The sequence below is a fragment of the Neopsephotus bourkii genome, unplaced genomic scaffold, assembly GCF_033783945.1.
Source record: "Neopsephotus bourkii isolate Nb327-2 ecotype Australia unplaced genomic scaffold, CSIRO-AGI_Nbou_v1 NB_547, whole genome shotgun sequence".
Taxonomy (NCBI): domain Eukaryota; kingdom Metazoa; phylum Chordata; class Aves; order Psittaciformes; family Psittacidae; genus Neopsephotus; species Neopsephotus bourkii.
This window is the reverse complement of record NW_026901048.1, coordinates 1,787,741-1,800,429: the sequence shown is the minus strand read 5'-3', so window position 1 is coordinate 1,800,429 and position 12,689 is coordinate 1,787,741. Positions and strand designations below refer to the sequence as shown.

Here is a 12,689-nt window from a genome sequence, read left to right as displayed (position 1 = left end):
TAGAATATCTTTTGATATGCCAGCCTCATTCATCTGTGGATCAAGCCCATAGAGAAGTGATAATGGTAGTAGCTGCAATATGCCAAAGGACACAGTCAAAACTGTTACAGATGCAAGGAAAATACCTATCACCATTTAAATCCTATCTGAAATACTTAACTGATTACTATTCTATGCTTACAAGTGATACTGTACATTCACATCTTTCTCACTGGAATTGAAACATGCTGCTAGCACAAGAAAAAACACAGACTGAATTTTTCTGTGAAATATGTGGGAGCAGCAGGGTGACGTATTTCATAAACTGTCAAAATGGTTTTGTGAAGCTTTGTAACTACTTGCTTTCCATGGTGTGAGGAAACTGTGGGTTTCTTTTTTTTCCAGTAGGTGTACACCACTATAATGTACAATAAGGATGTTAGTTCACTTCAACATTCATTCCAATTTAAAAACTACAAATGCTTTCTATGTGTTCCTATACTCTAAAAGCCCTAAATATGATAGAAACATATCCTACCTAATTTCCTACCTCAAATCCTGCATACCTAAACACCTATGCAGTTTTAAATAAATGCAACATGAGTATTTTGTAACCAAAGTTGGTCCCAGGCTGCCAACATACTTTTCAACACTGGTTTTCATCTTGTTTTGCTCTCACTAATTTTTTGTCATGAGCTAGTTTGGCAGCTGCCCTTGCTAAGCAGACCATAACCAGTCCCTTGTAAAGATACATGATGAATAAAGTACTACTCATATCAGCTACCAAAATCTGTAACCAGCTACAGATATATCCCTGTATGTGAGTTTCCATGCCTGAAACAGTCAGGATGCTATTTCTCTCAAAAAAAGACAGGAGATAAAATTGAATGATTCTGATTGCTTCGATCATTTGGTGTCTCACAGGCTGGATTAACCCCTTGAGATAATTTTATTTGGCCTTCAGGATGCACAAAACCTATAATCTACAAGTTGTATGGCAAGGTGAGAAAAACAAGGGCCCAGCAGAAGAAACGCAGGCTGGCTGAATGGTCAGTGATCTAGTCAGTCAGCCAACAGGGAAAACACAGGGGCCGGAAACCCATCTAGCAGCCAGGCTTTTTCCAGCTGTGACCCAAAACCTCCACACTTGGCTGTGACACAGGCCCTGGGACAGGCTATATGTATGCTTCCTAGAAGCACCAGTATTGATGGTACTAAGAACTAGTGCTATGCCCTTTGGGCATAGGCATGTGTCTTTGCCAAGCAAAGCAGAGCCTCCCTGGGCCAGGCCCTAGAGACAGTGCGCTTGGGTTGCGGAAGCTGGGCTGAACCACAGGGGAGGAAGCCCGTTGTCTGTTCAACCAGTCAGCACTTGGAAGTTCTCAAGTGTTTCTGCACCCATACACCATGCTCCCTCAAGTGTTTTCTAGTGCCTGTTATTACACAGGTATTGCTGTTATCGGGGTATGCTACCCCTGATGTCCTGAATAACAGGGAGCACACTGCAAATCAGTGCTAGTTTTAACAGTCTTATGCAGCCTCTTCCTGCAAAAGCAAGGTGCCTGGGAGAATCTTCTCCCAGCACACCCAAATTAGCTCTTCCCAGTTTGCATAATGCACCTGTATTTACTACAGAGCATCAGCATTCACAGGCATCTAACAGCTCAACCTGTGTCAGCAGAACACACGGACCTAGTTCCTCTTCCTGCAACTTCCTCAGACATCTCTATGCTTTTATAAAAACATACTTGTCTACAGTGGTACCAGACAAGTAGCTGTAAACACTGCACTGCAAGCTTGCCTTGCACCTCTACAAGAGGCTGCTCTTGCTAATTCAAAATGCATGACTGAAAACAACTAACTCCTGTTAAGAATTAATGCTCACAGCAAAAATCCCAAACTTATGCATCTTCCCAGTGAATATTTTTCAATACAGGCAGTTACTGAATTTATCAAAAGCCTTTCCTTTCATCATCATAAACTCCATACCAAAACATGAGAGGAACTATAGAAATGCTCTGAGATTCTACATGTATGTAAATATTTACAAAATGCCTGGAAGTTCCCTTGATCTGTTATTTTCATGCCTATCTCATAACTAAGAAAACTATGAAAGAACAGCAGAAAAAAAAAAAAACAACCACCAAAAACCAACCAATAAATAATACTGAAGACAGATACATACCATGAATGTATTTCACTACATTGACACTAAGGCCATGACGCGATATGGTCATTAGTACTTCTCCTGCACTCTTCCTCCAAGGCAGATTATAGGGAGGGCACCATGAGGTTATTGCACTGAACAGAAGCTGGAGATCATCCTTCTGAGCCAGCTCTTCCGCCGGGGACACAAAACTGCACAATTTTACTAGGATCTGAAATGAGGAGTCATTAAACATCTAGCATTAGTACCCTGATCATTGCTAGTCTTAGCAAAAGGCAAAACATTCCTCTATTTAGCATACACATTAGAAGAAGCAAAACACTGTTTTCCCTTTGTGTGTTGTTTCTATAATTTGATTTGAAGACAAGGTTATTCAACTCATGGTTATTCCAAGTCCCAGTTCAGTTTAAGATGATTAGCAAAAGATTAGCAGCAGAATTTAAATCTTCTAGGCTGACACAGCATATTTGCATGGATACCAGGTTATTCCATTCTTGGAGAATCTGACAGTTACTTAATTTACAGGTCTACAGTGGGACACAGGCTCTGCAAAGCAAACTGTAGTATTCCTTCCTAATGCAGGAAGAAGGCTACTGATGGGTTGTTTGGAGAGCAGCATTCATAATGTCTTGGTCAAATAAAAACAGCCAAATAAAATCAGCTAGAAGAGTCTGGCAGAAAAGGGTTCAGCAACATTGTAGACCTACCTGGATAAGTGGCACCTGGATCTGAATTTCCAGTTTACCATAAACAAAACAAAACACAACCAGCTGCACTCCCTTTCTGCATGTTTTGAGGACATCTGATGTCCATTTTGTGTCTTGTGCATGAAAAGCTGAGACTCTCTCTCAGAAAACTGGAGGAAGACTTTGCAAGGCTGCCTGTGTCCAGAGGAGGATGTTTAGAAGCTATCTGAAACCTCACCTATTCCAGCCAGCTCATCATAGATCACCACACTACAAGCCTTAAAGAGGTACAGAAAAGAGCTAAGTGGTAGCATAGGGGTCCCTATGTGATAACATTGATCATTTATTAACTCTGCTGACTGAAACACAACACAGCAATTTCTGAAAGACAGCTCACAGTACATTGTGCTTTCTGCTTTGGAAGACAGCCTGTAGTACTAAGACAAAAACAAGAGGCAAACGCATATGTTCTCATACACTGTTACTAGGCAGGCACTGGCTTAATTGTGGGAATAAGGCTCACCTTTACTTCTACAGTGCAGGTACCAAAGTGCCTCTCAAATATTATTCTTGCAAATACTGGCACTGCCTTCAAATCCCTGAAGGATGTGACTACTGATAGACCTCTTTACTTTTGCAAATATGACTACAATCACAGAATCACAGAATGGTCTGGGCTGGAAAGGACCTTAAGATCATATAGTTCCAACCCCCCTCCCATGGGCAGGGATGCCTCACATAGGGATGCATCCAATCTGCATGTGGAAGCTGGCAGTATGACCACTGACCCCGTTCTAATAATAACTGCCAGCTTCTTCCAAAAACTCAGAAGAACATATGGGAATTTCCTTGCAAGATCTCTGGCTGAAATTTCAGAAAGCAGGAGCGGGTCATATCAAGTCCCTGGACTCGATATAGGGACAATCCCTATATATAGGGATATATATATATCCCTAGATATAGGGACAATTGTAACAGTGCAAGCTCAGATGGTTCCCATATTTAAATTCTTTGCTTCCATATTCATGGTTCATTTTCATAATTAAAGGGAAATTAGTGTATGTTAAATTAATTAATAGGTTATTACCAATACTGATTATTTTACTATGTCCATTTCAATCAGCAATGGCCCAAGACATAAAGGCAAGGACCAGTTAGATTACAAAGAGTAATAGTCAACATGTTTATCCTTTTAAGCAGTTGAGTGGAAAAGCTGCATGCATTTTTGTGGAGGAAATATTTGCCAAGGACAGAAACCACAGGGGGATTGAAAATTTAACCTCCAATTGTGCTTGCAGGAAAGTACATCTTACTTTAAGCCATCATTTTGTGAAGAATCAAAGAGCAAAAACTGGTTCAAGTGAAAAGTTTTCTCATGTGAAGCATTTCCATTCCTCAAGCAAATTCTTTGACCTGTTTTACCTTTCTTACCTGTACAAAGACTTTCTGAAGTAGCGCTCGGCGCTCTGCGAGAGGTAGTTCATTCTGTGCTCCTCCAACTACCTCAGGCACATGCGGAAGGTCAAAAAACAGATACAGACATTTCACAAGCGTGGAAGGCACTGACATTGTAGTCATGCAGTCCACAGTTTTCTGGGGAAAAAGAAAACAGAGGAAAAACACAGTTCAACATATTACTATATTCAAAAAGTCACACTCCCATAAGGCAGTTGATTCAAATGCTGGTTTTGCATTCTCACACCTTTGGTGAGGTGTCCACATGGCAGTACAGATTCACCATCTATTCTTGAATGCCTACCTGAAGAGGACCTTAAAAATAGGATCATAATTTATTTACATGACAAAGGCACCCAGTTCAGAGCAGTCACTGCACAAGACAGAAACAAAAACTGACAGTCTCTGCCAACAGAAGCTTACAAGTTAATTATAAGACCTTCAGCCAAGCCCTCATTAGCTATCCATTCTTCATAGCAGTAGAAATGGGAGTGGGAGGACAACTATTCAATTTACGCTCTCACTTGGCAAGAAGGTATAAGCAGGCATAAGGAGCAAGGCAGTAGAAAGTATGAAAGCATCAGTGGGAAGAGAAGACAAATTGGGGTGGAGGCTGGTGACACACTAAACACAGATAAGATGATTGGGCTGAATTATAAAGGCAGATTAGAGCAGAAAGAACAAACCACGCAGCTGTCCAGTACATTGCCAGAGATGTGCTCTCCATCAGAGAGCAGCACCAAAAGCAGAGGCAGTAAAGATTCATTCTGTGCATTAATCACTCATCACTGCTCTTGCCCTCCTTGAAAGGGGAGCCCGAGTTCGAAGTCCAAGTGATTTAGAGGCTGTATTTTACCTGCATCTCATGGGGCACTAAACAGCAGCATGCAAGAGAAGCCTTCAGTGAACAATAGAAGTTAAGTGTAAAATTCAAAAGAACTGAAACCACAAGCAGCTAGAGTTCTGTGGCAATAGAACAGAAAAAAGGATCTTAACATAGAAACCAGAATAGAGTTATATCTTTTAGTGACTGTTCATGCAGTTCCTTATTTTATTGCTTTGGTCTCTCCCATCCCACAACTATTTAGCCTTGCTGTTTGAGACTTACCTGTCCTGATGAAGCTAGTAAATTGATTGTAGTGAGCAGCATCCAACCCCTACTTGCTTCTTCACTTTGATTGACCTCCAGAAACTGGACTATGGCACGACTTGCAGCCTCTGCAAGTGGGGTTAAAAACATGCAATAAAAATTCAGTCTGATGGTCTGCAGAAAGGAACGCGTCCTCTCATACCCTGAGCACTGAGCGTGAATTCACCTCTGAAGCACTATTTGAAAAAAGGACTAGGCTTAGGCCTACACTCTCCAGACACACATTCTAGTCTTACACATACACTTGGCTGTGAAATTAGCAGGGCTGTAAAAAGTACATCTTTAGGTCATGTATCATCTTTCAAATAAGCAGACAGATTTCCATAACATGCAGCAACTTCTGTTTGAGTATTTTGGCTTTATGAAATACAACATACTCTTTATCAGACATGAAGTCACCACCAGTTAGTGGTCTCAGTGGGAAAGGCTGGTATTCTATTCCTGAAAAAAAGCACTGTACTGAAACAACAATATGGAGGATAATAGGAAAAGATTGTATGGAAGGAAAGGTGCAGAAAGACAAAAGGAATAAAACACAGTAACAAAAAGTAAAATTAAGACCAAGATCAGAAATTACATTTCCATCCTTCTTTTTTTTTTTTTTTTAAATGAAAACACTAACAACTTACGGATGCTTCTAATGATCTGAAGACCACTTCAGGAATCAGACACCATTCCCTGACAGCCAGAGTTGAAGATAACTTGTTTACTAGGCTGAATAGTTATCAGCCTTAATAAATAAATCGACAGAAAATGAAATCCTATTTCACTGCAGTCTGAATACACACTACGTTAAAAGTCTATAATGCCAATCAGGATGATTGTCCATTACCCTTAGGAGAAATCCAAAATTATTTTTCATTAGTAACTGCATACCAATCATCTTCAGTGCTTTTAGTGTCAACTAGGACAGGAAAACCATGCATAACATTGCTTAAAAAATTAATTACAAAAGAATTACTAACAGAAGAATAAATCAATAACTGAATAAAAAAGTCCAATTTTAATCTGTCTTTGTTTGCTTCATCTGCTGTCAAGATACCCCAGGACATACCTGTAAAGGATTTTATTCTACAGTTAGCATACTAGAGAAATAAGACAGTTAAAACACATTTCATATGGCAAAGTACTTACCAAACTTTTAGCATTGGCTACACTGAAAAGATAATTTTCTGGAGCACCAGACTGTAATCTGAGCTGGACTAGTAAACCTACAAAGTAGATAATTATCATAGAATTGTAGAATGACACAATGGTTTGGGTTGGAAGGGACCTTGAAGACCAGTTCCAACCCCCCTTCCACTAGACCAGATTGACTGGAAGGCTGTTGTAAGGTCTTCCCTGAGCCTTCTCTTCTACAGACTGAACAACCCCAACTCTCAGCCTGTTTTCACAGGAGAGGTGCTGCAGCCTCTGACCATCTTCATGGCCTCCTCCGGACTTGCCCGAGCAGGTCCATGCCCCTCTTCTGTTGAGGGCCCCAGAACTGCACACAGTACTGCAAGTGGGGTCTCATGAGAGCAAAGTAGAAAGGCAAAATCGTCTCCCTCAACCTGTTCCTTCTGATGCAGCCCAGCGTACCGTTGACATGTACCCCATAACTGGTTCTTGTACAAACCACTGGCTTTTCCAGTTCTGGTGCTAAAGTAAGGAGAGGCACCTATCAAATCCATGCATGAGACTGACTGAGACAAAAGAAAGCCAGAAACACTAAGGTGAAAGGTAAAGCAATTTTTTTAAACTCACACAAATGCAGACATACAGCAACTTCCCAGCACACTGACCTGAAGTACCTGATGGGCACTCTGTTTTCCAAAACCATCAGCACAAAACATTAGCCAGATGGTTGGGCGTATGAGTAGACCAACTCCAGAAGCACAACAGCCATTGCCACAGCCATAGTTCCTACACTAGAGACATAAGCAAAATGACAGAATTCCTGGCAAAAGCCACTTTCCTAAACTCTGTCAAGTGTGTCTAAAGCACATGCTGCTTCTACGACGACAGCGCCCTACCAGCCCAGCATTAGGTGCTATTTCATAGGCCCATCCTCTTTCTATCCTGACCACAACCAGAGCTGGGCAATTAGCCTCTGACTGTAAGCAGGTAGGGCTGGTACCAAACACGGTGTGCACAGCCTCCAAAAGCTACCTGGTCTCTTTTATGTCATCTTTGAAAGCTAGGCTCAGGGGTTAAGCAAATCTATGCTTCTTACAAGGTTGTTATGCTGCTGGCATCCTCAATGGCATAGCAGTTGAACACTATAAATAGCAGTTTCAAATCTGTCAGTCTTAATTAAGCACTACCTAAACACAGCATTTTAAGTGCAGGAAAAAGTTCTCTTGTCAGTTGCTCTGAGCAAGTTTGATCACACTATCATTTAAGATTAATTTCTATCATCAGCACTAGTCTTCATTTACTTCTTGCACCTTTTCCCTGTGCTCAAGTTGTCTTTTGTAATATACTTATGTGCCCCACATAGATATCTATAGTCATTCAACTTCTCCAGGACAAACCGCTAAATCTAGGATTCAGATATGCTAGCTAACATAAAACGGCAAAAGAACACAGAAAAACCTATAAAATAATAAGTAAGCACATGTATTTTTACAACTGTGCAAGCACATATGCATTAAGTATAACCACAATTATGTGGTCACATGGTTAATAGCACAGATTTTTTCAGCATGGATTCAGTATACACAGGATAGAGGCTTAGGAGAATAAAGCACCAGAATTCATTTCATTCATAAGATATGACACGAATGCTTTCCACCCTGGACTTCAGAAAAGCAGCAGATGGAAAGCAATGGGATTAGACCCACTCAGATCGCTACAAAAAGCATCATCGCATTAAAAGCAACATCATTGCTTATAGCAACAGCACTAAGGACAAATCCAGTACATGATGCTTTCAGTTAGATGTTCTAGTATCATAAACGGCATATAATAATGTCATGAGACTTTTGTACAGCTTATTCTTATACCAGATTGGAATATTAGGGAAAAAATACCTGTGAATATGCCAAAGGGGATGGGGGAGAGTGGGAGGTATGAGTGAGTGTGTCAGGGGACAGTGGGGAGCAAGCTGATGTCAGGGACCCGTTCTCTAATCAAGCCTTCAAAAAGTCTCCACTACTCCTCACAGGGAATACCTGGAAACACAGTCAGATAACTAGTTAAAGAATACAGATAATTCCTACTGCCTAGATAGTAAAAGAGAAGTATCAACCCAAATAAAAATGGGATGGCAAAAAGTCTTTCTTCCAATCATCAGGAACAGTGCTGTGCTGTTGTCATAAGCCATGGATATCAAGTGGCTGGTGCCTTTGCACTGTGCAGAAATACACTGCTGCTCAGCCAAAGATAAACACCTCAACTGTGCTAGCATTTAGCCTCACTAACCAAGCCAATAAAAGAATAGGCTTTCTAGGATCTCTTGGAAAGGAAGTATATTGTCCTGCACTTGCCTTGAGAGATCTGGTAAAAAGCATCAAAAAGAAATTGAAGGTTAACCAAAAGTAATAAGATATAGCAGCTATTGATCACAACTGACTCCTGATAAGTAGCTGATAGGATACTGCTTCCCTTTCAGAGCCATTTCAGCAAATTAAAAACAGAATCACCTTGTAAAGCAAAGTCACACACAGGGCAGGAAAAAGAATATAGAATGAAAAAAACCCACAAGGAGTATAGGCACAGCATGTGATATAGTTTCCAATATACTCTCTTCTTAACAGAAGAAAAGTTAACTGACATACCAAATAGGTCTGAAAGACGTCCCTAAATCCACTTATTTTCCAAGAAAGATCTTCAGCTCTTCAGAGAAGAAGACAAGAAGACACTACAAGTAACACCATCAGGAAAATTTCAGACTTCACTGTGGGAGGAGCCCACTTACTAGTAGAAGATAAGAAGCTCCCTTTAACTACCATCTGTAACTTACCCAAACTGTGAGATGCACTTCAACAAATAAGACTAAGTCTTCTGTATTTAAAGCAAACATAAAATTAGTTCTGCCGATGTGACAGAGGTAAACTGCAATAAAAATGAACAGTAAAGGCAGAGTTCGCAGATCAAAGGAATTTTAAAAAGAACAAAGTTAGGTATTGTTAGAGGCCAAATACAAACCACTGATGTGGTTTTCTGGTTACCTATTATGACAAAGCTTATCAATCTGGTCTCAAGTGGTCTGAAGATGACAGAATGATAGTCTTTCAGCAGATCTGTTAGAGAAATGCCTGAAGAGGTTAAAAGCATTTTTGCTGGTAAAACAGTTCGAGTAAATCAGTGAAACTGGAGGGGAAAGAGGAGGAGAGGAACAACCAACCAACCCCACAACATTCAGAGGTTATAAACAGTAACTGAAAATGTTGTTTCTGGAAGTAGAAGGGATTAGCTGAATGTGTCTAGAGGTATGGTAAAATAAATTTAGCATTAAATAGTAAATACAGAGACAAATGCATACAGAGAATGTTGCAAATATAGAACAAGTGTTGACTGAAATCAATTAAGCAAGACAAAACACACAACCACCCAAACTTTTGAAATTAACCTTGACAGGAAGTTAAAATCCTGTGATGAATCATTTTGCTTTCTCACTCTTCAACTTTCTACCCTTCTGTACAGTTTTCACAGATTCAGATTTCACCACTTATCATATTTTGACTGGGGAAGGACCTTCCAGGTTGCCCATCAGTAAGGGAATCATTCTGAACCTCCCTGTGGTATCAAATGTTTATATATCCTAATGCATTAAACAATGGGAGCTGTGTCATTTGGTGTGCCCAAGATGAAGACAACATACGACTGAGTTAGAAAACAATATTAGTAAACATGGAACAAGCACTACAAGGTACCAAATCACAGGTTTGCACATTGCTGCAACATGATAAGCCGTTAAGAGTGAAAGAGAAAGGTGTACTCTGTACTCAGCCTTGTTTCTTGTTTTCTGTTTGTTAGTCATTGCAGTTGGGAAGCCACCAACCACTCAGTTACACACGTTCATGGTCTGATCTGGGGGGGACAGCTTGCACTTTAAGTTTGCAATGTGAAACTATTCAGTAGTTGGGATTTCTCATGTACCAGGTACAGGTACTCACTGAAATGATAACCCAAAAGGTCCCAGGCTATTCAGCTGACGGCACGTGTGTTATGGAGAGAGCAGCTCTCTCACCTACTTGCACACAGAGGACTTTGGGGACCACACTCCGTCCATCAGCCCGGCTTGAACTGACACACAAGTCCTGCTGTCCATACAGGAGGGAGTGGCTGAATCAACCTTCACTTTTGTATGCTTGTATTTACATTGGGTCTAAATTATGATGATGTGCCAAACACTCTAGGACATGCTGTTGAAATATTTGCAAGATCACAGAAGATCCAGTTGCATGCAGGGTGTGTCTTTCGAAAAAATACATTAAATTAGTGTTGTTTCTCCTCCAGCATCAGTAGGCAAAGCAGCCATTAGTAGCCACGTTTATTCTACCAAGATTCCAGCTGTCCTCATCCCGTTTTTGAGAAATTATATTTTTTCAGCCCTGAGCCAGATGTACTTTCTCCCAAAAGAAAGGTTCGTTTCAGAACTGAGACTACACTGGAAACGGACACTTGAACATATATTTTAGCATATACTACCACAACTTCTGGATTGACTCAGATACAGAATTAGATTTATTGTAGGAAATTTGGCAGCTAAAGATCTCAAGTATATAGTGCTATTTCAGCCATGGCCTCACAATCTTCTAAAATGGACTAGACACCTCAGGGCAAGGGAAAGCACGCACTAATCCTCATAGATAGGGTTATTGCTGCTGTGCAGCAAAGACCTAGACATGAAAATTTAACTCTATTTGAACCACTTTGGTTTTCCTACTCCAAGGTTACATGCGTACTAGAGAAATAACACAGTTAAAACTAGTTGATCATGTAACTACAATGCAGTCTTCAGAAACTACTTCAGATAGGGTGCTGGCGCAGTTACTACTGAATCACAAAACATGACTCTCAGAAAACTACTACAGTCTGCCAAGAATAACTGAAATTTGCCTCCACAATGCAGATACTACTCACATAGCTACTAGCATAAATATTCAAAAGCCTGATGAAAACAATTGCCCTGTGCTCCACTATGAGATGGGGAGGAGGGAAAGAAAAGCAAAACACCCCACCAAAAAAACCCCAACACACCAACAAGCAAGATTTAATCCTACCACATTTCCACCTGAAAAATACTGCCAACACATTTATCTCTTTATAGGTAGGAAGCAAATTCTTGTAAAATTTCTTCCCTTAAGTATCTAAAGTTGACTTTAGATTTTGTTTCTATGGAAAGGTTCTCTCTCAAAGAAGCCCAGCAATTTTGTTGACTTAAACCAACCACTCCACAACATCAGGAATTTGTACTTGGATATTACCAGAGCCATTTCCTACATACAGTTGTTAAAGAAATTTTTCACTTTTAAAAACATGCTGGGAGATATAATTACCTGTTAACAGCTATTAAGATATGATGTATCTTTTTGTTTGGTACACAAAAAGGACAGAAGTTTAAAAAAATGCAAAACCTTCACAATCCATAGTCACAATGTTATGTCTTTAACATTCAGTGTGTTCTAAGAAGCTAATAATTTCTATTATTTTTTTCAGTTTTGCAGGAAATGTCTATCTACCTCTAAACAGTTTAAGACAGAAGTCTGCAAACTATGAGTTTTAACAGCTTGTTAATTGCTCATTCCTGGAAAACAAACTGCAACACCACAGCCCCATCAAGTCACAATGCAATTGCAGAACACAGACCTTTCAGGCCTTCTTATCCAAGATCTGGAAAGGGTTTAATGACCAAAGTAATAGTAAACTTCATAACACAGAAAAAATATCTGCCTTCCATTTTAACAAAACCAACAGAACGTTAAAGCTTAGAAGAGTACCAAACTCTCTTTTAAGTCATTGTGGTTAAATTCCCAAGTGTGGTAGAAAACAAGAAAACCCTCCAAAACCAGTAACAAAATTACCTCTGATTTGTGAGGTGCCAAGGATGACAACTGGCTTATCTTGAAGCAACAAGCAGAGGTATGGCTTAAGTAAAAAACAGCCATTTATAGCAGAATCCAAATGACTAGCAGGCACAACAGATGTTCTCCAGAAAAAAAGGTCAAACTAACACCACCATTCCGCCAGCATGGCTCTTGGACATTTATTTCCCCTAAATACCCAAATAAAAGCCTTTTTGTGCCTGTTTACCCATAGAGAA

The 12,689-nt window shown here is 40.1% G+C and overlaps 1 protein-coding gene across 7 annotated transcripts in view; it reads right to left on the bottom strand.

Annotated features, from left to right (window-relative positions):
- The window catches only part of WDFY3 (WD repeat and FYVE domain containing 3), a 173,662-nt gene that overhangs the window by 96,384 nt on the left and 64,589 nt on the right, over nt 1-12,689 (bottom strand). For all 7 annotated transcript variants that reach the window (XM_061350991.1, XM_061350994.1, XM_061350992.1 and 4 more), the window contains 3 exons: nt 5,396-5,505; nt 4,264-4,425; nt 2,165-2,357 (listed from right to left, as the gene is read on the bottom strand). In XM_061350991.1, coding sequence (XP_061206975.1) covers nt 2,165-2,357; nt 4,264-4,425; nt 5,396-5,505 — 465 coding nt within the window. The remainder of the gene's footprint in view (nt 1-2,164; nt 2,358-4,263; nt 4,426-5,395; nt 5,506-12,689) is intronic.